At 42.7% G+C, this 25109-nt stretch overlaps 2 protein-coding genes across 7 annotated transcripts in view; one reads left to right on the top strand and one right to left on the bottom strand.

Annotated features, from left to right (window-relative positions):
• LOC309516244 (UDP-glucuronosyltransferase 2A2-like) overlaps positions 1 to 2456 on the top strand; it is a 30722-nt gene extending 28266 nt beyond the window's left edge. For all 4 annotated transcript variants that reach the window (XM_082194936.1, XM_082194934.1, XM_082194935.1 and 1 more), the window contains exon 6: positions 263 to 2456. In XM_082194936.1, coding sequence (XP_082051062.1) covers positions 263 to 542 — 280 coding nt within the window. In that variant the 3' untranslated portion in view covers positions 543 to 2456. The remainder of the gene's footprint in view (positions 1 to 262) is intronic.
• On the bottom strand, positions 2132 to 24556 carry YTHDC1 (YTH N6-methyladenosine RNA binding protein C1). 3 transcript variants are annotated; one of them, XM_082194855.1, is made up of 17 exons: positions 24304 to 24556; positions 17704 to 17793; positions 16409 to 16740; positions 15919 to 16297; positions 14255 to 14344; positions 13721 to 13774; positions 12985 to 13079; positions 12313 to 12421; positions 12109 to 12226; positions 10637 to 10721; positions 9590 to 9756; positions 7274 to 7356; positions 6634 to 6670; positions 6511 to 6550; positions 6359 to 6421; positions 4388 to 4522; positions 2132 to 3141 (listed from the first exon to the last, which is right to left on the bottom strand). In XM_082194855.1, the coding sequence occupies exons 1-17, from the start codon at positions 24329 to 24331 to the stop codon at positions 2923 to 2925; spliced, it is 2124 nt and encodes a 707-aa protein (XP_082050981.1). In that variant the 5' UTR covers positions 24332 to 24556; the 3' UTR covers positions 2132 to 2922. The 3 variants fall into 3 exon arrangements, with proteins under 3 accessions (XP_082050981.1, XP_082050980.1, XP_082050982.1); XM_082194854.1 differs by having other exon boundaries at positions 17692 to 17793; XM_082194856.1 differs by lacking the exon at positions 13721 to 13774 and having other exon boundaries at positions 17692 to 17793.
• Between the last annotated feature and the right edge of the window lie 553 nt (positions 24557 to 25109).

Genomic DNA, 25109 nt, shown 5'->3' on the forward strand with positions numbered 1-25109 from the left:
CCACAAATGACACTACCAGTCTACAAAATGCACATAGCATGTTTCTGGAACATTCACAAGGCCACTTGCCTAAGAAAACCAGCAGAAGTTAAAGGCAAATCAGAGCAATGTTTCCCCTTAATTTCCTTGTGTAATACATAATACATTAGTTAGTAGGCTGCCACAACAGTCTTGTTTTTAAATCCTGGGAGCAATCGAAGACTGCAGTCCTCTGAGTTCTGGCTCTATACTAATTTGTTCTTGTTTCTCTATCTTCCTCCAGATATAAGGAAAATGCAATGAGACTGTCACAGATCCACCATGACCAACCGATAAAGCCGCTGGACCGGGCTGTCTTTTGGATAGAGTTTGTCATGCGCCACAAAGGTGCCAAGCACTTGAGAGCAGCTGCCCATCACTTGACCTGGTACCAATATCACTCCCTGGACGTCATTGCCTTCTTGATCGGTTGCATGGCAGTTTTCATATTCATTGCTGTTAAATGCTGCTCATTTTGTTGTCGGAAATGTGGCAGGGTCCTTAGGAAAACAAAAACAGAGTAACTTACCCCTGGGACTCGATCATCATTGTGTGGCCTGCATAATTCAGCATGCTCATGACTTGGCGTGCGAATACCCCCCTTTATGAAAACTGCACCTAAAACTTCTAATTTTTTTGCCACACTTTTCAACTCCAACGGATGTACAAGCAAGCCAATCTTAACTCTGCTCCATTCAGCACCTGAGTGAGTAATGTATGTATTGATGATGGTTCACACTTCGAGATCGCTAGTTTTTGTTTTGAACTGAGCTTATTCTGTAAACTCCACAACTAGCAACGTAGCACAGAACCTTTTTATTTGGAGGCAGTGACACTCACTATGAATCTCTCAAAATATACATCTAAGTGTTGCTAAAGTGGGAAATCGCATAAACAACGTGGTCCTTTTCAAGATTGAGAACCGTTCAGTTCTGAAACATAGCAGTTAAGGTTTCCTGTGGACATTTGTCACCTGCTGCTGGAGTACAGCACGTGCACAATCGATACGATCCAACAGACGCTAGTCATGCCTGAATCTGCTTGGAATCAATGGACTAAAAATGCAAAATTTAATGTTTAAGTCCCACATGATGGATAGTCCGCACCGAAGCCATTCTAATAATGACACAGTGATCCAGGAAAAATGTGTCTAATTGCACATCTGCTGAGATTATTAATATTGTAATTCTTAAGAATAATTCCCCCCCCCATTGTGATAGAGCTGCACGCATACTTCAATTCAGGACTGGAATAAATGATATTGTAGAATTCAGTTTCCTCAGGATCATAGCGATTTATATATCTATATATGCAACTTTCGCCTTTATGACAGCAACAGTATGCTTGGAAATGTCTAGTAAAACCTCAGATTTGCAATGCTTGCAGTTCAAGTTTCGGTGCCCGATTAGCTGTTTGACCCTTACCATGACTAGAAAAATAGGAGCGAGGCCAAAGATGGCTGTACATATAATTCAGCTTTTCATGGCACAGAATTCCATCACACCACCTTTGTCACTGCCACTAGATCATCCTAGCTTTTGCTTTGCATAAACAAGACAGCTCTCTGTCCCAGCCATCATCTCACTGTGATGCTGCCTCTCTGCCCAGAACTCTAAACCCAAACCCTGCTCTGACCACAGTGGACTTCTTGTTCCCCAGATGGAGGTTTTGCTACCTCTGAAACCTTGCCCCTGTCCAGCTTTTGCATTATGAACACACGTCTCTGTGATGCATAACACCTCACTCACCGCCCCCAATCTCTTACTCCACAATTAATTTTATCCATTTTCCTAAGTCAATGTGTCTCAAGCTTTCTACTTTCCAGGAATTCTTTTGTCCATCACAGATATATAGTATATTGAAGAGGCTCAGAGAGTGCAATTTCAGTCCATGTGAGGCACTTTGTCAGGTCAGGGGAGGGAGAGATGGGGCTCACCACTGCCCCATCTGGAGTTAGGATGTAACTTAAAACATACTAAAACTGCTTTTTGCCGCACCAGTAATAGGTAAGGGATCTATTGAGCCAGAAGTGACATTTTCGGATTGAGGCTTTTTTGCTCCACCCCCCCCAAAAAAACGAAACAAAACAACTCATCAGAAGCATGCACATCCATGAAAGTTGACTGTTACCAATTTATTATAAAAAAAATGGTAGCAATGTAGAATACAGCAAGATTTTGTGCTCACACACACACACACATGGTGGACATTCCAAACAATATGGACATTTTTTTCGGGGGTGGTGGTGGTGTAATATGGAAGTGGGAGAGGCGAACAAACAATAGCATTAACCAAAATGCCAGCAGAACACAGGAAAGCTGTTTAAAAGGTTAAAAATTAGATATCAATATTGTCATCTTAATATTGCTTTCATTATTGAACAAGCTTGACTCTTACAGAGGTTCTTTTTTTCCATAAAAAAGGAACAACCAGAAAAACCAAGACGTGGCTGTTTCAACACGGACATACAGCCAAACCATCACACCCAGTATTTGCATACCTGATAGCAGCATTTCCCCCCACAGAATCATGTAAAAAACTACATGGAAGGAAACAAAAGCAAAAATATTATGGCAGTTGTCAACTGGTATTCAAACAAACAGATGATTAAATTACAGTTAAGATAAACACATAGGGATCATTAATCTACCTTCTTTAAACTTTTTCGAAACTGCTCAAATGAAAGTCACCAGCTCAAGGGTCAAGTTTGCATGTTTTTTGTCTTTTTGTTTAGCCGATGGGGATTTTCCAGTTCACAGCTTACTGCATGCTCAGAACAAAGAGGGTCAATTATAAATCCTTCTACACAATAAAGTAGGTAGACAGAGGAAAATAGAAGTTTACTACCTGTAAACACACAAATATACAAGCCTTTGCTTTAAGTGACTGCAGTTCCGCAATGCATTATCTTCTATATCTTCCTCTTTCTCCTCTGTCTCTGTCCCGATCGCATATCCTCTCCCTCTCCCTCTCCCTGCCCCGATCCCGGTCTCTGTCCCTTCTGGTATCCCGGGGCCGATCCCTCTCACGATCCCGCTCTCGTTCTCGGGGTCTGCTTCTTCGGCCGCTGACAACTGCTTGTGTCCGACGTAGAAAGTCATCTACTCTCATGTCATAATCATGCTGTGGGAGACAGAAATGTTTTTATAGATCACCTAATTTTGAAAAGCTACAAAGCACAGGTAAGGCTGCTGGTCACTATCGCTTTATGATGCCTCCAGGAGCGGGGGTGGCATGCCTCTTGAAGGCCAGTCACCAGGTAATGCTGCAGGACAGGGTATTGCCCTCAAATGCTGCTTAAGGGCTTTTCATGGGCATCTGGTTGGGCACTGTGATAAGCAGGTTGCTGGCCTAGACAGACCTTTGGAGTGACCCACCAGTGCTCTGATGTTATTATGGACCTGGAGGCCTCAAGCCTCCAACATTCCTTATAAAGGTAAAGGGACCCCTGACCATCAGGTCCAGTCGTGGCCGACTCTGGAGTTGCGGCGCTCATCTCGCTTTATTGGCCCAGGGAGCCAGCGTACACCTTCCGGGTCACATGCCAGCATGACTAAGCTGCTTCTGGCGAACCAGAGCAGTGCACGGAAACGGCGTTTACCTCCCCGCCGGAGCGGTACCTATTTATCTACTTGCACTTTGATGTGCTTTCGAACTGCTAGGTTGGGAGGAGCAGGGACTGAGCAACAGGAGCTCACCCCGTCGCGGGGATTCGAACCACCGACCTTCGGATCGGCAAGTCCTAGGCTCTGTGGTTTAACCCACAGCGCCACCTGCGTCCCTTTTTAACATTCCTTATGCTAACCTTTAAAAGAAGGATCAAAACAAATGAAAACGGGCTTTGCATTCAAATACAGTGGTACTTCGGTTCTCGAATGTAATCCGTTACGGAAGACGGTTCGAGTTCCGAAACGTTTGTCAAGGGAGACGTTTGAGAACCTAGGTACCACTGTATCTGGATTAAACATGCACCTGGAGCGTAGTTTCTCTTTTGAAAGGGGAAACTCAGACCACATACAATACTTCTTCCAAGTCTTCAACAACTGAGACTCTCAAGGCTCAAACTAACTTGGGAGCATATGCAAAAATATGCAAAGGGGTCGATGATGGGCATGTGCAAAAGGAACAACTTTGTAAAACAACATCATAGGTTTTGCTCTCCAGTCTCGTGTGCTTGCATTCTACTATTTAGTTTGGCACAAGTGGCAGCTTTAAAATGTGCTCTTTGAAGGCTGGGACAGAACACGCACTGAAAGTTTCAATGAACGTAGAGGCCTGACACTCAAGACTGTATAAAGGTCTCTTGACAGCGTAAGATCTGCCCATGACCCTTAACTGGCATGGTACCAGCCCTTCTGGGCATACTTACCACCCGCTTATCCCTGTATCGTGCATCGTGTGGAATGGGATGGTGCCCTGAGTAAGGAGGGTGAGCTTGTGGTGGAGGAGCATGGTGCTGGTAGTAAGGATGGTGGGGAGGCTGTTCCATACCCGGGTAAGGAGGCTAAAAAGAAAATGGTGTTATTCGCTTAAATTTCTCCTTCTTAGAACACAATCGGCATCAATGAACACTCAAATGCAACTGTAATAAGAAAGTGCTTCAAAGATTCAATGGCACTTCCGAGTTTGGAACCTTATAGTGGTTAAAAACTAGCCCAAACTGTACACTTAACCCCACATTTCCACAACCAGACACAGGAGGAGGCTGCAGCGACTGAACAGTGTAATTTGTATAGGTAAAAACATACTATGCACACGATTCTCCGTGTGGAAGGGGCGCCCGTACCTTGTGCAGAATTAAACTGGCAGTGGGGATATTCACCACGCCACTGTGGGCCTAGGGTGGATGAATGGGGTGAGGATTATCACAATGCCAAAAACATGCTCTTAATGTTACAGTCAAAATCTATATGCATACATTTGCTTTGAACTGATTGCAAAAGCAGGTGGGAGGCTGGAGCTGAACAGATATTGTAGTTTGACACAAGTGTCTTGATACCAAACCCATCCAGAACATTGAAATTCAATGTTATTACATAGATCAGCAGTTTACAAACTCTCCTGTCATGGACCACTTGAAAATCGCTGAGGGTTTTGGCGACCAATTAATGATTTTTCTGCCTGTTGTAGCCACTGTAACATAGCTGTCAACCTTCCCCCTTTTTTAAGGGAAATCCTATTCAGAATAAGGGAATTTCCCTTTAAAAAAGGGAAACGTTGACAGCTATGCACTGTAACCCTGTGCTAGATGTTGTATGGTTGTGCGGTCTTCCATCTGCAACAACAAATCCAGACACACTGCAACAGTTTGGGAACTTGTGACATTGAATGGTTCATTTACCTGGATACTATCTAAGTGTACTTTACAAGTGGGGCCTGCTGTGGTATATCATCCTTCCTAAAGAAATCTTGCCTGCCCTGGGTTCCACGCACCCCAAACAGACCACTCCAGTCTGCATTCTAGGTGCAGCTTCCCCACAAGATTCAATTTTCCTTTTGAAGAGGTCAGCTATTGGGTATGCCAAGTCATCTTTTAGCCTCCTTTGGTTTGTGCCCCTCCCAATTGTAAGTAAAGGTAAAGGGACCCCTGACCATTAGGTCCAGTCATGATTGACTCTGGGGTTGCAGCGCTCATCTCGCTTTATTGGCCGAAGGAGCCAGCGTACAGCTTCCAGGCCATGTGGCCAGCATGACTAAGCCGCTTCTGGCGAACCAGAGCAGCGCATGGAAACGCCATTTACCTTCCCGCCAGAGTGGTACCTATTTAGCTACTTGTACTTTGAAGTGCTTTTGAACTGCTAGGTTGGCAGGAGCAGGGACTGAGCAATGGGAGCTCACCCCGTCGCAGGGATTCAAACCGCCGACCTTCTGATCGGTAAGCCCTAGACTCTGTGGTTTAACCCACAGCGCCACCCGTGTCCCTCCCCCCCAATTGTACTTCAACAGTATAAGGCTTGCAGATTTCCCTCTTTTTTTCTATGGCCTTGTTTTGCTACAACTTTGGTAGCCCCCCAATATCATTCTTTCATACTGCCTGCTCTTTTCCACCTGCGCTCCTTTTATACGTAGCAAATCTTTCTTGCATGGATTTAAGAGCACGACTCTACGCTTATATCCTGGCTTGCAGGGTTTCCTAGTGGTATGCGGTTGGACGCCATGAGAACGGAATACTGGACTAGATGGGGTTTGGTCTGATTCAGCAGGAATCGCTTGTCATTTTTGGACCCCTAAGGAAGTTCATAAAATAAAAAAAATGGAAACTACCCTTATCATCATTACTCTAAGGAATGCATTCAATCAAATGCATGGTCAAAAGTAAAGTGCGTTTAAAAATACAAACCATTCCTTGCCAGGGTGGCGGCGGACCCATGCTGTGGAATTCTCTCACATAATCATTGTAGGACTGGAAAATAAACACATACAGGGAACGTCATAAACACAGGCAGCATTAAAGCACTTGCAGCTACAGCACACGAAAAGGCAGACGCTTACCCCATTTAGAAAGACGTCTCTCCGCACTCCTGAAAATCGTCTGTTGGGAATGAGATTTGTGGATTTAAACACAGTGCTAAGTTACCGCAGCACAAAATGAACAAAGACTAAAGCATCTCTTACCTGTCTGCATCTTGGTATCTGGGATCCTTTATATAGCCTGTTTGAAACCAAGCAGCATTATATATCATATTTACCGCTATAGCAATACATAAACAGAAATTAGCATCTTTCCCACCAGCATGCACCTGCCTTGGCAAAGAGAACAAGGAAAGGGAATTCTGCTGTTCCCAATGGTGGCTTCAACAATTTGTGTAAGGAGCTTTAAAATGTATCGAGTTTTTCTTTATAGCAGAATAGAGAAGACTCCAGTAATTATCTAGCTATTGGATAAAGAATGTTAAATCTGGTCATTTTAGCTTGATGCCAAGATTTAATCTAAACATCAACAAAAGTACAATGTAGCCTGTTTTGAGGAGATTAAGACATACCTACATATTCACTCATATAATAGAAGTAAGGACATTTATAACATTTTTGTCTCTGCTCTAAGCTAGGTCCCCCACCATGTTCCAAGAAGGGCACCACGATCCCCCACGTTCCGTTAAGTCTTCCTATTCAAAATGAGCTTTAACTAGAGCCCTGAAGACCCCTATGCACCCTCAAAGCTTTATTTGAACCTTCACATTCTACACAAATTCAAGATTGTTAATACACAAATCTGTACGTTTGTGCAAATGTATTTGCATAACGAGATATTAACCTTGTCTTTGGTGAAACTCAGGGGGATAATCAATCCTTGGTTTCTTTCTGCTGTTATGAATATCATAATCCTCTGGTCGACGCCTACATAAATTAGACAATAATTAAACAATTGTTTGGAGCAACCTTAAAGTAAATACCTTCAGAAGGAACAGGAGGTAACCCAGGACGACTTTCTGGGAGGTTTCTGAAGTCCCAGGCAGCTGTGTGAGCCTTACCAAATTCACCGCTCAATCCTTTCTTGTGTCGATGTAAATATGCTTAACTGGCATTTTATGGTTGCAAAGAACCTGAAATACTTGACCCAGCCATACCTCTTAATTCCAACCTATTTCTTTAGGGCTTACTCCCCATTACACACAGAACTGTAGCCATAAACCTAATTTAACCCTACTTGCAACTTGTCCAATTGCTATATTGATGCTCGCCCTACAAGCACAGAGCCACACAATTTGGACGCATCTTACGGACGTGTTCCAAACCTCTAAATACTCTGCCTCACTTGGACTGATATCATTCGGACCCACCTCTCTCTCCCCCCCCCGCCCCCGCTTTACATACAAAGATTAGTAGCCAGGAACGATCTTTTACAATATGGCCTATTCCTATGTTCTCGAGATTAGAGCTAAGAGATTATTCAAAATTCTTATTACTGGCTGAAATGGTTGTGCTTTCCGAAGAAGGTATTTTGCAGCTGCCAGCCTGGGCTTCTCCTTTGCTCACCACCAGCAGGTCACCGAATGCCCCCCCCCCAAAAAAAAGCCCTTCAAATACACCATCAAAAGGTGAAACAATTATACAGGCCAAAGGCAATTACCCCTCCCTCCTCCCCAACTACCATTAAAGTATACTGCATTACCATTTTAAAAGCAAGTATCACAATTCTGAGCAAACAAAGCAACTGTATGTACAGCAGAAATAGATTTAGAAAAAAAAGAGCTGGTGTAAAGAATAAACATACCGCTTTCTTGTAGTTTGAGTGTGCACTTACGACCGGTATAATATATGATAGTAACAGTTCATATAGCAGTCCAACTACTGACTTTAAGCTGAAAGCCACATAAATAAATGGAGGCCCTGGCAGGCTTGAGAAGGTGTGGTGGTGTTATAATGTATAGTTTGCAGTCCATTGCAAAACCTTCAATCGTAAATACTTTATTGCACTGGAAACCTCTCGGGCTTAACTTCAAAAGCCATCGCTGCTCAGTCCTCTTATGCCCAAAGAAAGGGGGATGCTGCCAGGATTCCTCCTACCTACAGGTTACGGTGTCCTTTTTTTTTTTTTTTAAACAGCAAGGATATGGGGACTCGTTGGATATCTGTTACCTACCACAGGACGTTTCCACAAACAGGAAACTGCAACCGAAAAAGGTTTCAGCCCAAACTACAGTCTTTAGCGGAAAGGCTTTAGATTTATCAGAAAGCAAAGTGGCTACACAGGGGGTCAGGGAATCGTGATGGATAGAAGGGCTTATATCAGTCCTTTGCAAAGACTTCTCCAATTCTGTAACAAGATATACCCCTCTTTTCTGGGGAATGTTGGCAAGTTCATAGAGCAGTGATCAATAATCGTGGCGATCCTCTAAAACCACTCTTAAGTCCACAGGTGCTGCCCGCATCTGGAAAGGTTGTGTACACAGACACAGCAACAGCCATTCTTTTTGGTTTGTTGCCGGGTCTCCAAGGCCACTTCCTCCCCCTTTGGAGAGAACCTACGGCTTCCAGAAGCTCAGCAAGATGTGAGAGAATATTTGGTAATGGGCTTAACCACAGCACGGTGATACAATTTGAGACAGTCCCAAACACGCTCTTCTTGAACAGCAAAATAACACAAATATTTTTATCCTCAAAATGAGGCGGTCATCTTCTGCAAAATTATAAGTGATCCTGATAAAAGTCCCATATTTTGACAAGGCTTATCCAGAGATATACCTGAAAGAAAAGGCTTTTACAAGATATTAACACATTTTTTGAACACACAGACTTGCTCTTCCTCCACCTAGCCTGCTCATGATAAATCCGCTTACCTACACGAACAGATTATCTGCATTATCTGACCAAAGATCTAGTCTAAGCTAGGTTTACAAGAACGTATTTTCTGCATGAGCCAAAAGTCCCCGTTTTCCTCTTGAAAGTGACCAACTGGGGGAGAGGGGACAGTGTGAAATCCTCAATGAAGCCACAAACCCGTCCATGCAGCTTGATGTGAGGATTTTCTCTCTTCTTGATTGCAGGGAAAGCTTTTTGATGAATCACATTCCTCCATCACGTAATTCTGACACATGTGCCTATTATCAGTCCAAAGAACGTTTCTAACCTTCCCACATCTCGGAGTGGCTCTCGGCGGGATGGGCGTCCTCTGGACCGGGGCTGAGAATGCATTCTTCTCTTGTGCCGCATTTTATGAATGACTTGATACAAGTCAATACTTTCATCGGGAGGGAATAGGAGACAAAGCTGGGTTCCGCATTCAGGCTCAATTTCCTGGAACAGTTAAACGCTCGTTTTACAAGGTGAACTCTGAATGAATCCAAATTTTCCAAAGACAGCTTCTGCAGCCAACCAGACGGACACAAGGAAGTATAACGCCCAATGACATGTTTTTGCTGATTTCTACAAGAAAGTTATACTAGAAACAGCTATAAATACCAACAGAGGGATTTCTAGAAAAATGTTACAGCGTAAGTAAGAAAGAGTTGTATCACATACCTTGTGCAACCAACATGTGTAGCCCAGAATCATGGATCAAAAGCTCACCGGCACAAACAAATAGATTAGGTAAATTTGTTTTTACGGAATTTTAGGACATATGCTGCCCATGAAGCAACAAAGAGTGCATATCTTTATTTTGTTAGCTATCAAAAATTGTATTTGCAGCATGCCAAATAGTGTTACAGCTATCTTTTTAAAAGGCACACTGAGATTGCAAATACCCATGCAAGGTGAAGGAAGTCATAAGTTTATGTGGGCTGCTTTTTCACAAGACCCTACCCTCCCAGTTAGTATAGCAGGAGAACAAGCCCATATATCTTCCCTCACAATGAACCCATTTTAGAGACTTGAGAATGGTGGGAGTCACAGTTCATCTAGATTCAAGGCTGCTTTTGGCAGAAAGTAGCCTAACAGTAGCTTTAATAAAGAATGGACTACACTTCAAGATGCTTCAAAAGAAGATATTTTGTTGTGACTTTTTTTCTAAGAGGTTACTGTTCATCATTGGTCTAGGATCTCTTTGTGCTCGGATTAATGGTGGCTGTCTTTCAAATGTGGACAACTATCAAATAAAATAAGAACAAATGCATTCCAAAATTTTAACTACTGGCCTTAAGATACTGAAGAGGAATAATTAACACAAATGACAAACCTGTCCATCACGTCCAATCTTTACTGGCTTATGCTCATTCCAAGGATTGGTCAGGTGAGCAGATTTCGTGAATGGCAACTCACGCCTAAACGTATAAGTGACATGTAATACATTTTGTGTATTTGGCATTTAAATTAAATCTTATACAAGGATGCTTTTACGGACTATAACTTGAACATTAAAAAGAAAACAGAAAACCAGAAAGATGAGCATTCTGAACTGGCAGATATAAATATTATCAAAGTGCAGCTTGGAAGACCAACTGAGTTAGGTTCATAATGCTCACCCTAGTATGAAGCAAGCATGACAACCCTGCAAGTTCTCTTCCAGAAGGAAACTTAAGCCTTGCCTTTGCATCCCACCCACCCACACTGTTTTGACATTCTGGCAGCGTTCTTAACACCTAGAATGCTGCTATTACTTTCTAGGAAGTAAACTATGAAAGCACTACTGGAAAAAATGTGGACTTCCAGTACAGTAGTAATGCTGGGAAGATGTTCAAAGGATTAAGTTATCTTCACGGATTGAGAAACTCTTCTCTCTCTCTCGATTTGAAATTAAGACTTGGGGAAACTCAACCATCACTATTCTGAACATTTCAGGTAAGTGATGACAAAAACCAAGCTTGACATTCATAGTATAGAATATGTATTTCATGAGAAGTTTGATTATTTTCAAAGACAAGAGAAAACCAATGCAAAACAAAAAACTAGACTTCAATGACAGGGTTGGGGATGTGAAGAATGCATCTTTCGCAGCACAACCTCTGGTTTCCCAACTTCATAGACTACTAGTCTGAAAGTCAGTATCTTGAGTGTCAATTTCTGACGACATCCTACTGCAGCAGATAGAGGCTCCCCATTCCCATCCTATACTTCAATGTCTCAAAATCCATGCATTAGAGGCAGCTATCAAGAGGCTTACATAATCAGTTGGGGGAGCACAGAATGCTAATAATGGCAGGTCTGTGTATGTGTGTTTCTCTCTCTCTCTCTCTCTCTCTCTCTCACACACACACACACACACCCTTGCAAGACCATAGGACTGAATTTAAGGCAATAATTTGCCACCTATGAAGATGATGGTTAATAAACTCTCTGAAGCATGGCAAAAATAAAAGACAAAAGATATATACCCTATTCATGGTAGGGCAAAAATATTCCTTCCACTAAGACGAAAGTCTTTTAGAATCATAGTGTTGGAAGGGACCGTGAGGATAATCTAGTCCAATGCTCTGCAATGCAGGAAACTTTTGCCCAACGAGGGGATCAAACCCACAACCCTGAGATTAAGAGTCTCATGCTCCACCAACTGAGCTATCTGCGAACTATCTCCAGACTATGCAAATGGGTGGTAACCTATTGTTCCAGCAAATGAATCATGTCTATTTTGAGGATACACTTTGTGAACCTACTCATAATATCCAAAAGCAAACATTACGAACCAGAAATTTCACATTTTAACCTTTTTACCTGCATATCCAATCTATCTTAAATACGCCTCCCAGCATTTTTGCGCTCATTCCTGCAGGTAGCACCCAGTGTATGGGAGATCCCCCGTGATGGGATTCTGAAGCCAGCCTTGCAAATCCTGAAAGAATCAGAACACTGCAATGAGACGACATAACCCAAACAACTTTGGGTCAATGTTGAGTGCAGGCATTCCCTCTTCTTTACCTTGGAATTTCCCACTCTCTCTCACAGAAAATATCAAGATAACACTCCTTGCTTGTCTGAAGGCAGCATTGAGCTTCTTCTCATTGACTGGGAGGGTTGACCAGACACCCTGCAGAGAGATGAGCAGACACGTAATTTATAAAACCCAAACTGTTCAATGGACGCACCAGGGACAGCTTGCACTTAGCTCAGTGCTAGAACACAGGCTAGACATGCACCAGGTCCCAGGTTCAGTCCTTGTAATCTCCAGTTAAAAGATGGGACAGGTGAGAAAGATCTCTAACTGAGGTACTACCACTAAAGGCAAGCCAGTATGATTGATACAGCTTCGTATTTCATAAATGCTCACATACCCAACAAAAGCTTGGGGAGGACCAGGAAAATCATAATCCATTAAGTTCAAAGCATTATGGAAAGCATTAAACAGTAAAAACAAAGCATTAACCCAGAATCTGTTGTTCCCCTTTCTTTCTGCAAGATTCAAAGCAGATTCAAAGTAACAGAGATACAGCTGGTGAGATGCTAACTAATTCTATTTCTTTGTGACAGGGTTGAGGTAAGAGAACTAATCAAAGGCTTGATAATTAAAAGAACAATTGCCCCTATTCCGTATTCTGCAATCAGAGCTTTAGCTTCATAATGAAAGTAGTCTGTAAGCGCAATGTGGCATACCTTAGCTTTGGCAAGTGAGACGTTTTCGTGGTTGTTACTTTTGATAAGAAAAAATCTTGCATCTTGGAGAACGTATTTAAGTTTGCTAGTTTGGTCTGGGGGTGGAAACAAAGCAAAATGTAATTTTATTGGCATTTCCCTCTGCACCTCCTAAGTAAACATACAACACATATTTATAGCCCCTTTGTGGGACAAGCCCTTTTATATTGTGGTACAACTATTCTTCACTTCAGAGGGGCTTATATTGGTCTCCTGCACAAATTCCATTTTAATATATTGAAGCTATGTGACCAAATTTTGAGGAATTGTGCTGCAGGTCAGTAGCTGAATACCACATATTTCAGACTTGAAATCTGTGTCATAGCATGCAATGCTAAGCGTAGAAAGCAAAATAAGCTATTTCAAGTAAAAAGCCAATGCAACATCAGTAATGTTCCGATATGTTTGCTTCCTGGTTAATGGAGTAAAATACATTCTTGAATGAAGAACCTATGAAAATTTATCTTTCAAACAGCACCATTTCATTACTTCTTTGCTTGCCAATTCAGCAACAAGATATATATTTGCCACTATGAAGATGCATGCAAGAAGTAATTTGAGAGGCAATACAATTTGCTCACTTGAGTTAGTTCCACTATACATCGGAACATTACCACATTTGATGTATGTTAACAAAGACTTGACACAAGAGCTTGCAATGGGAGCATGCATTAAAAAATTCGAATTTAAATTATACCTTTTTGGACAGCACGAACGGAAGATGATAATTTCTCATGCTTCTTTTCTGAACCTGTGTTTAGCCAAAGTACATTTGTTCAGATTGAGCCTTAATAGAGATACGATATAAATTCTACAGCCTTTTCACATACTATTTTCATTCATGACAAATTATTCCTCCTGACGCGCACCCACACACACACAAAGAATGCTGCTCAATGTGCACGAGGGTTTATTTTGGATTTTTGGGTTGTTTCATTTTGTTTGTTTGTTTGTTTTGGTGGACCAGTTTTCTCTTCAGAAAACTAGTCAATGAATCATCATCTTCCAAGTTTTAAAAAGTGAAAATTCCACTTAAGCAACAAAATAGCATTAACATAACAAGAAAACCTACTTCCCCAAATTATTCACACAGAACATGCCAAAATACCAATTTTCACTATTTAGCTACGTGTCCAATAGGTTTCTATGGCCCGCTATTTATTTTGGAAAATGCAGTTCAAGGGTTTTGCTGCAGATCATTTCAGTAAGATAAGCAATAACATAATAATACCTGCATATGACTCTGACGCAGAGCTTCCACTTCTATCAAAAACAATCGGAGAGATGCCTCTAGCTCTTTTTCTCGCCTTCTTTTTCTCATCTAAGACCATCAAAACAAGCAACAGCAGTATTTTTAAGGCCGACACCAAAAACTTTATCAGGAATGATTGCAAGAAGGTCAATACAGTTTACATTAGCTAAATGCACATTTGGCTCTCAACATTCAGAACTATCATCTCATCTTCATTCTTTAGTCAGGATCCAAAGATCCATGGAGTTGTTTTGCAGAGGTCAAGGGAGCTTTAAACTTTTTTGCCTTGAACAGTAATATTCCACATTACATGGAAATACAATGTAATGCTTTTGAAACACACAGAAACTGCAAAAGCAGTTTCTGATACGGTATGGTGTGCACACGTGTGTACGAGTGTGAGGTCTTCACAAAGTCAAGGAATTGACTGGTACAGATCAATCCTCCTATTGGAGCCCCAGCATGCCCTTGGACCACAGCGTTTATGCACATTATTAGAAATACAGCAAACACGTCTCCCTAAAGCCTGATTTATACATTGCCAGGTATGCATGCTTGCCTCTTCTGCACACCATGGATGTGAACCTACTTCTGGATAACAGACTCGCTTAAGGAGTCTGTGCCAGACTCCCAATGAGGTGCAATGCTGATTGAGGTGTTTGCCATGTTATTCAAATGATCTAGCCATGTGACACGACAACCACATCACATTGACAATACCATTCCAAAGCTTCTGAAATAGAACTGTCCCTGTCACGAGACTTCGGACAGTAGGGACACCAAAATATAAAGGCAGAGTTGGGAAGGACATCGCTTAAATAAAATGTGAACAATAATAAATTAATAGAACGTAAGTATTTGACTAGAAGTTTGAAATTCAGCTAAACCTCAGCTGCTTTGCTCTGATTTGTTTCTTTCCAGGTTTTTTTAAACCAGAATGTGCCAAATAGCTTTATATACTGCTGGAAACACTAATGTTTCTTCAGTTAATCTACTCTTTTAAAAAAATGTTTTTAAAAAATCAATTATTTCACCACAGAAATACACCCAGACCAGCCATTCTCAACTTAGGGTTCCTGGATGTTGTTGGACTACCACTCCCATCATCCCTTGCTGGCTATGGATTATGAGAGTTGTAGTCCAACAACATCTAGGGACCCAAGACTGAGAAAGGCTAACCTAGACTGGTATTACAAACACTGGTCCATAGAATTATTCATCTTGAAACGTAAGTTGAACCTGTGAGACACACTGGTTTGAAGATCTTTTCTCATCCCCATGAAAGAGGCCTCTAAAAGAATGTAACGTAAAGTACGCCAAAATACTCATCTTATGTTTCCACTTTCATTCCTTACAGCCCCTGGCCAAGAGACCAGAACTATGAAGGAAACTGCTTAGTGAGACACTAATGAGCACCACAGCATAGGAAAAGCTCTGCCGGATGCGACCAAGGACCCATCTAGTCCAGCACTGTTCTCAGTGGCCATAGGAAGCCCTTTGGACAAAAATGAACACTTTGCTGCTGTGCTATCCTTACTGGTGGTGCTCTTCCGACACACCAGAGCCAATCATCTGTGGTACGATTTAGAAATAAATAACTGAATATGACAAGACCCAGAGCAGAAAGAAATGATATCAGCTACCTGATATATCCGAGCCTGAACCAGATCGGACTGACCCATCAGTAAAGGATGCAGATTCAGATTCAGAATCACTAGCTTCGCTTCGTGTGTCGTAATCATTTCCCTCCTTCTGATCCCTTTCATCTTGATCATAATCCTCTTCTTCATCATCTCCCTCTTCTTCCACTTCTTCCTCCTCCTCCCCGTCATCGTCTTCCTCCTCCTCTTCTTCCTCCATCCCCTCCTCCTCTTCCTCCTCCTCCTCATTCTCTGTGTTTCCTGGGTCAGAGGATCCGCTACTGCCTGTTTCATGATCCGACCCGTACTCCTCGGAGTTCACCTCTTCTTTTGAGGAGTGGCTGGACCTGCTTGGCTGTCTGTCCACCTCATGCCTTAGCCTCTGTTTAAATGAGAATAAAACAAACACCTTACATGTCAGGATGCACAGAGAGTTCGGAGCAAGCACCTTAAAGAACTGGTGCATTTAATGACTGCAAAAGCCGCTGCTTACCCCAGAGGTATCTGGAGTGGAAGACTTTGCCCTTCTGTCAGCATCTCTCTTCCTCATGCATGCCTTCTCAGGTTGTCCTTTGTAGGTGTCTCTCGAGCTGCTGCTTGTCATACGCATCTTTCTGTCACCTTCTGGGCGCTTGCTCCTATCAGACCTTTGATACTCCTCACTCTTATATTCCAATACTGGCTTTCCTTTTGTGCTCACTATTCGCTTGTTGTTGCTAACGGATGAGCTTGGAGGTTTGGGTAACAACTGCCTCGAGGAATGCACCGAAGGCTTCTGCTTTTTGCTCTCAGCTGTCTCCATCCTCTCGCTTTTCCTTTTGGATCCTGAATTTTTTTTTTTAGAAAAGCACCAACAAATTTTGAAATCAGCATTTCATAGTTACTTGATAGCATTAACAAAAAGCTATCTTCAGAAAACATGATGAGCAAACTTTTTTCACATTTAGAATGAGACAAAGCACATAAAGCTAGTAGGTTTAAAACCGGGATGTTGTGTTAACTAAACTGCCTCCTTGGAAATCCTAGTATCTCTCACTATTTAAAGATGAGAAAACTGACGACCAATGGCTGGAATGACTTAAAAGACCAAAACACAACTTAGGACAGCCCTTCCAAACCCTAGTGTAGTATCATTCCAAATGTTACTGGACTCACAACTCCAACTGGGCCCAGCCAGTATGGCCAATGGTCAGGGATTATGGGAGTTTCATTCCAATAGCATGTGAAGGGCGCCAGGGCTGTGGAAAGTTGACGTGGGAAATAAGCTGAAATAGAACCTTGCTTCTGGCTTCCTCGGGAGAAAGACAGCTCCCTATGTATTTCTATAGCCAAAGAGCCCAGATTACATGCTTGAGGAAGGAAAACTATTTCAACTTGTTAATATTTTATAAGCAATGACAGTACTTGCTTTTTACCAAACTGTACTGTTTTGTTTGGGATGCCATATTCCACAAAGGACCTTAAAGCCTTTAAAAACATTCAGATATGAAAACTACAACCAAGGTATCGGCACAGCAAGTTCTTTGCACATATGAGAGATGTCAATATTTTACTTTAATAGCTCACATTGCCTTTGAAAAAAAATCAAATGTGGTAGGGAGATAAGGATACTTCAAAAGGAATTTGTAATGCAGAGCAAAGAACTCTTAGGAAAAAGAGGGGCTGCCCAGTGGGCTGGCACAAGTCTCTGTGCACCCTGGCAGCAGCCCTCAAGCTTGTTGGCTGATCTTGCTGTCCACCTTTTCAAAAGGGCACCCAACTAGTAAAGAAGCATACCCTTTTTCTCACTTTTATCTTGCTCACTGTCAGGGTTATACAGTTCATCATCATGATCAGGTGCATCAGTCAATATATCATCCAGAACATTCAGTTCGCCATCTGTAAACAAAGCACAAGGTTAAGAAATGGCATTCAGAAGAGCTTCACCGTTTGCTTTAATGGTATTAGAATAGTGGAATTAGAACCACAAAGTTCTAGAGTTGGAAGGGACCACAAGGATCATCTATCTAGTCCAACCCGCTGCAATGCTCTTACCAAGTGAGCTGTTAAAATGGTTTAAAGTGATACTAAAATCCAATACCCACACATTTTCTTTCAGCACTTACATCTGCCCACCCATTTCAAGCTTTTCTAAAATTAAGAGTGAAAACTGAATAGCAAGTCAGTTTTTCACAAGACTAATTTGGATAGCTGCCAATCAAAACTGTTTAAATTAGGGAGAAGCAAGATATGGATGAACTCCCTACTACAGGTTTAACCAAATTCACTGACAAACCTCTCATCTATCTTTCAGTTGCATTAATCCCTAAACTACATAAGGGACAATTGACCTGGTAAACCTTATAGGCTTGCTTTAGACCAGGGGTCGGCAACCTAAGGCCCGTGGGCCACAAGCAGCCCACGGGGGTCGTTTTAACTGACCCAGCAGCCACCCCCGAGCTGAGCTGCCCGCTCAGTGGCAAGTCCCCATGCGCTGCACTAAACCAGCGCAGCACGACGCGGGGACTTGCTTCCGCAACCCTGGAAATCGCATCTGCGCAGACGCCAGAAATCACAGGCATGCAAAATCTGGCCCACGGTAGGATCTCCGCTGGAGTGAACCGGCCCAGGCGTGGTAAACCTTACCGACCCCTGCTTTAGACCCTAATCAGGACATTTAAATGTTTAATGCAATTATGGCAATTAGATTAATATGTTAACTGCAACCTTTATTCACACCAGTCAGTTGAGATTTATTCCTGACCACAGACTGGGCCATAATTAGACAAACATGGACTATAAAAGAAGGCATGGAGGCTAGGATGTGTCTGCACTGATTTTACTCTCATGAAACTTCATAGGTAAGGAACAGCCTCCTAAAAAAACAACAACTGCGATCCTTCACAGGTTTGCGGAGCCATTCATCCTAGAGCTGTGTATATTAAAGAGCTAGATTTTATACCCATCATTCACTACTAGAAAAAGTAGTAATATTTTGGGGGAATCTGACAGGGATGCCCCAGACTTCCTGTAGTATTTGCTGTATTAGCCACAGAGCAGTGATTCAAATAAGGGCAGACTATATGGTACCTAGGCCACCTTTCCTGAAAATACAGCCAGGTGGAATGGTTCTTGAAGAACAAGTTGTGTAAAGGGAGGAGTCAAAAAGTTGAGGGCACCTCCCCCTTCTGGCTAACCGCTTCTTCTCAGGCAGCCAAGTGTAAATTAAAGCTTGTAAAAATATGGACTAGGATCCCAACAACTGGTGCACGTAGATTTTTACTTTTCCGTTTTTAGAGTTATAATCATAATTATTTTATTTATACCCCACCCATCTGGCTGGGTTCCCCCAGCCACTCTGGGCGGCTTACAGCATATCTAAAAACAATATAAAACATAATCAGACCCCCCCCCCTACTGTCATATCATGAGCACCTTTTCAAACTTCCTTCAATGTTGAAAGTGGCTTGGCATGCAACAGGAAGGACTGCAATTCCTGAAATTTCCATTTCCGGCAATCATTTTACTTTAAGATGAACCACAGCAAGAATTTGTTTCATAATTCTATCTCCTTGAGCAGTTTTGATTTGTTTTAACAAATCATGTGTAGACTAGTACAAAGCCACTACTAACTACAGAGAAACATTATTAAATTTAATTATCTACAATCAAGTTCAAAGAGCTTTCCAAAGATTCAACTACAGTTAAAGTGGTGTACAAAACTCCATTAAAAATGGAGCTGCCTTGAAAAATCAGTTTTTTATTTCGTCTGGCTTCTCTGGGCTCTTTGGTTTTCAAGAGCTTCTCAATTATTTCTCAATGATACAGGTATACAGACTAAAACCTACTCCAGACAATATTCAACTAATGGCAACTGTTCGGGGTGGAGTATGGCTGGGACCCTCAATCCAATGGTCTCTTGAAACTCAGATCTATTGAGGGGGAGAAAGTATTTTCAAATTGAAAATAATTCATTGCATTGAGGCATTCTTGGTTTACTCACCACGTCTAAGTGCCAACAATCTTAAATTTGGACCTAACTTAACACCACTCCTATTTTAACGTACTTCACAGGAATTTGTTTTTGATGATGACTTTGGAAGGTTCAGCTAGTGCCAGAGACCTGTAACCTTCTGGATATGAGACATTAGGAGCAAATTGCATTTGTCTTCCATTATCTGCACTTGCCCTATCTTGACTTCTGCGCAAAACACCCCTTAAGTGTTGGAGTCCTGAACAACCAGAGCTCCATTTATCTCCCGCCACCACTGTGTTTCATTAACAATGCATACCATCTACACATTTGACATAGGACTGCAAGGAAGCACAGTCTCTTATTGGAAGACTGCCCAAGCCCAAGAATCCTTTGGAGGTGACTTCGTTAATTAAACCACCAAACATCTTGTAGTATACAGCTCTAGTTTTTGTGTTTGTAAACATTCTTCTTCTTAAAACACCCTAATGCTTTTAGGATGACAGGGCATCCCAAACAATTTTTCCGAGCACCGGTTCTGTTCTTGAACAGTGCACAGTGGTACCTCGGGTTACATACGCTTCAGGTTACAGACTCTGCTAACGCAGAAATAGTACCTCGGGTTAAGAAGTTTGCTTCAGGATGAGAACAGAAATCACACTCCGGCGGCGCAGTGGCAGCAGGAGGCCCCATTAGCTGAAGTGGTGCTTCAGGATAAGAACAGTTTCTGGTTAAGAACGGACCTCCGGAACGAATTAAGTACCGTATTTTTCGCTCTATAACACACACCTGACCATAACACGCACGTAGTTTTTAGAGGAGGAAAATCCGTAGGCATGCCACCCGTAGGCATTCCCTCCATAACACGCACAGACATTTCCCCTTACTTTTTAGGAGGAAAAAAGTGAGTGTTATGGTGCAAAAAATACGGTACTTAACCCGAGGTACCACTGTATTTTACTGGTGTGCCATTTAGATAAAAAAATCTGTAGCAGTTTATCTTAAACAAGCAACTGTTATCTACTAGAGTAATTGCCAATAAAATTAATTACTGCATACAATACCCTAACCTATATTTTGGAAAAGGCCCAAAGTAGGATGGCTTATGACCAGCTCAGGACCTTTCCTTGTCATGCTTACAGGAGCCTCTTAGATACAATTGCAAAGACATAACAACAGAGCTATGGAGATGTGGTAGACCTCAAATACCTAAATTTTTGGTGGAACGTCCATGATACTTACTACTCCTTTAAATACATAGTGCCCCAGTATGCAGCTGGTAGATATACTATCGCTCCGTTTGCTTCGTACTCATCAATATATTTCTACATGAACCAGGCCATGCAAGTTAAAATTCCCTTCAGCACACACAATGCAGAACTGCTGCAGTCACTGCTCTGCAGTCATATTGCTCCTATTAGATGCAAAAAGCAAGCTTTTAATAGAAGCTGTCCCTCTTGTTTCAACAGGATTTCTAAAGCTAATCTTTTTAGGAAACAAGTATGTACATAAACAATACATAATTATGCCAGTGGTCAAGCTGCATAGTTAAACATAGTCAAAAGAATGTAATAACTGGCTGGATCAGGCAAAAGTCCCACCTAGCCCAGCACAGCTCAGTGAGTAGAGCAAGAGATTCTCAGGGTCGTGGCTTGAAGACACGCATTGAGCAAAAGATTCCTGCATTGCAGGGGGTTGGACTAAATGACCCTTGTGGTCCCTTCCAACTCTATGAAAATCCCATTATCATAGCAGAACTCACAACAGGACTCTCCTCACTTGTTATTCCCAGCAACTGGCATTCAGAGGCACAGCCTCCAAAAATGGATGCAGAACATAGCCTTATCCTCTATTAATTTGTCTAATCCGCTTTTAAAACCATCCAAGTATTAGTTCAGCCCTCTTGTAAGGTAAGCCTGCTTCACCATATTATTGTCCACCCTGTCTTCTATATTTGTAAGCAGCTCAATGGTACCCAGATTTACTAAGAGGTCCTGTCAGACTTTACATCATTTAAATCAAATCTTGTATGCTTCAAATTGCAGCCTTCACCTCTAACCTCAGATACCTTCTTGCTCGCCACATTTCCTCCACTGTTTTATCTTATTCTGTAATGCAGTTTGAATAAACGCTGAATAGCACAGTAACATGAACCTAATCTCTAACAAAGGCAAACAAAAAGCTTCAAGCGCTGCAGAGCTGTACTTCATCTCATGACACGGGAATAACACAGATCAGCTGTTTTATTGTTTTGCTTTTACACCAACTAGAAGGGAAACACACAAATCTAGTCAGCATCAGCTGAATCAGTGGAGGGGTTAGTATAATATCCCTGCCTAAGAGCTGTGTGTGTGCATGCGCGCACACATATATATATATATATATATATATATATATATATATATATGCTTTCGTAGATTTTCACGGGTACAGGAATGCAGGTTTTGGTGTCTTCGGGTGTCTTCCCGTGTAAGAGTCGGGGTGTCTGTGCGACGTTTCGACGAGGTCTCACTCGTCATCTTCAGGCTGGTGCTTTCGGCTTCTTGTTACTGGAACAAGAAGCCGAAAGCACCAGCCTGAAGATGACGAGTGAGACCTCATCGAAACGTCGCACAGACACCCCGACTCTTACACGGGAAGACACCCGAAGACACCAAAACCTGCATATATATATATATATATATATATATACACACACACACACACACACACACACACACACACAGAAAGCTAGTTCAACATAGCAGCCAAGTGTGTGAACTTTATAATATAGCCAAGATACTTTTGGCTCAAACGTAAGGCCAACCAAGAACTTACTGGCTGGTCTTAAGTACTCTACTATCCTCTCATCCTCAAAATCTCATCTGCATTAGGAAAACGGAAGTGGTGCATCTTACAGGGCAGTTATAAGTCTTACTGAGATGTTATCTGAACACAGCAGCATTTTAATTTTAATGCCTAGGATCGCTAGCTAATATTCACGGAATGTGAGGGAGGAGGATGAAAGCAATCAGCCAAAACTCACTAGGAGACTGTTTAAAAAAAAGGTTGATTTTTTAAAATAAAAAATCATTATTTTAAAGCACAAACAGCCTGCAGACATTTTTTACCTGAAACCAATGGCTAGACTGCACCATTGCTTAGAATGTTTCGCTGGAGGGGTTTGTTGCTGTTATTAACATCAGTTCTAATTTTTAGATATTAATATGATTTTACGCAAAAACTGTTCAGTTTGACTTTTTATATGTTTTATCTATTTTAACCAATTTTAAATGGAAAGCTTAAAATGTTTCTTACTTGAGACCAACGGCTTTTTGTTGCGGGTTTGTTGCTGTAATGATCCAACAGCTTGACCTCAACCCCAAATGTGCCCTCCTCCATTGTCTTCTGAAGACAGACAGATGCCAACAACGACTGATATAACTTTTTTCCTATTTTTTTTTTAAAGCTCTTGTTATGATTTATGTGGCAACTGTTTCAATCCAGTTGTGTACGCAAAACATATCATCTTGTAAGCTGCCTCCAGACTGGTTTTAACTATGGAAAGGTGGTTGCAAGGGTTTGTGTGTCTGTGTGTTATTGGGTTGCTTTTACTTTGATTATATACCGTATTTTTTGCACCATAACACTCACTTTTTTCCTCCTAAAAAGTAAGGGGAAATGTCTGTGCGTGTTATGGAGGGAATGCCTACGGGTGGCATGTCTACAGATTTTCCTCCTCTAAAAACTATGTGCGTGTTATGGTTGGGTGCGTGTTATAGAGCGAAAAATACGGTATATATTGCGGTTTTACATTTTGAATGTAAAACCGGTATATAAATTCAGTAAACAAATAAATATATAAATTCAGTAAACCGGTTTGAATGTAAAACCGGTATATAAATTCAGTAAACAAATAAGATACCCCCAAAATGACGATGTTGGTGAGCAAGATTTCATTTTGGCCCCCTTAAAGCGCCAGCCCCCACCCACCCTACGCCTCCCCCTTGCTTTCCCAAGCCTGGCAACGAACAACGTGGCCTTTCCATCCAGCCCCCAACCTATGCCCCCCCCTTTCCCCAACATGACCCCCAAGGGATGAGAACCAATATTTCAAGGCCTATTAAACGACCATCCCTTACCTTACCGCCCCCCCCCCGCCGCCCTACTTTCCCAAACGTGACCCCCCCCCCAGGCTGACGGCGAGTAACATTTCATTTCAAGGCAATTAAACCGCCGCCCCCCTGCCCACTTTTCCCGGGGGGGGGGAGAAGGAGGCAGCAGTAAGTCTTCCAAAAGCCCCTCGCCCTCCTTCGTTAAGCCCCTCAGGCCTCTCCCCCCCCCCACATCCCCTGGGCCTTGGCCTCCCCCTCCCGCTACAGCCCCCCCTCCCAGCCCCGGTTGCCATGGCAATGGGCGGCCTAGAGACTGAGGGGAAAGGAAACCCCCGGCGGTACCTTTTTCCTCCCGGCTCTCGGCCGCCATCGTCCCCCCGGCGGAGGAGGAAGTAGGAGGAGAAGAAACCGGCGGCGTCGGCGGCTTTCTCTGGAGGCGGAGGAGTATCGGGAGGCGAGGTGGGAGCGGCGCGGCCGAAGGACGCGAGGGAGGCAAAGGGGAGGGCGAGGGAGCCCCTTCAAGAGCTGCTCCCTTCAGGACGCCGAGCAAAATGGAGGCTCTTCCCCCCTCGCGGCCCCGCCTCCTCCTCCTCCTGCCGAAAGCCCCGCCCCCTCCTTCCCGGCTTTATACTTCCTACGCGACAATTCCCACAAGGCCCTACGGAGCCGCTTCGGCGCGTGGCGTCACAGGGCGCGGCGCCGTTACCTCACGGCGTACGCGCTCTTCTCTCTCTCGCGAGGGTGGGGTAAATGAAAAGATCACCATAGAGATAAAACGTAGAGAGGCGAGTTGCAAAGGGTTCGAGACGAGGTTCGAAGTCGCGTTCCGCCCTCACTTCCCCCAGGGCGTCCCGGGGCGCGGCGCCGTTACCTCATGGCGTACGAAAAACAGCAACAAGCCGAACACACCGTAGAGCTACGAAATGGTAGAGTGTGTCTACGGCTAGAGAAGTGACGAAGAGATCCGATAGGTAGATATATGGATATCACCATAGAGCTAGAGAGTGTGGAGCGTGCGCAAGAGGACTGGAGGAAATTTAAGGACTATTTGGATAAATATTGTAATATATAAAAATTAGAAATTACTTGAAAGAAACAAATAGGATTAAACTAAGTTATAATTAAATAAATGGGATTTAGAAGGTTAA

This window comes from Podarcis vaucheri (assembly GCF_965113315.1).
Source record: "Podarcis vaucheri genome assembly, chromosome: 13".
Taxonomy (NCBI): domain Eukaryota; kingdom Metazoa; phylum Chordata; class Lepidosauria; order Squamata; family Lacertidae; genus Podarcis; species Podarcis vaucheri.

Bases quoted from the DNA above. Each gene is read 5' to 3' on its own strand.
- YTHDC1 (XM_082194854.1), bottom strand. From the start codon at position 24,331: ATGGCGGCCGAGAGCCGGGAGGAAAAAG. The intron at 12,422-12,984 runs GTATGCCACATT...ATCTCTCTGCAG, and splicing joins TCTCACTTGCCAAAGCTAAG to GGTGTCTGGTCAACCCTCCC. The intron at 6,671-7,273 runs GTTAATATCTCG...GGTTTCAAACAG, and splicing joins TGAGTTTCACCAAAGACAAG to GCTATATAAAGGATCCCAGA.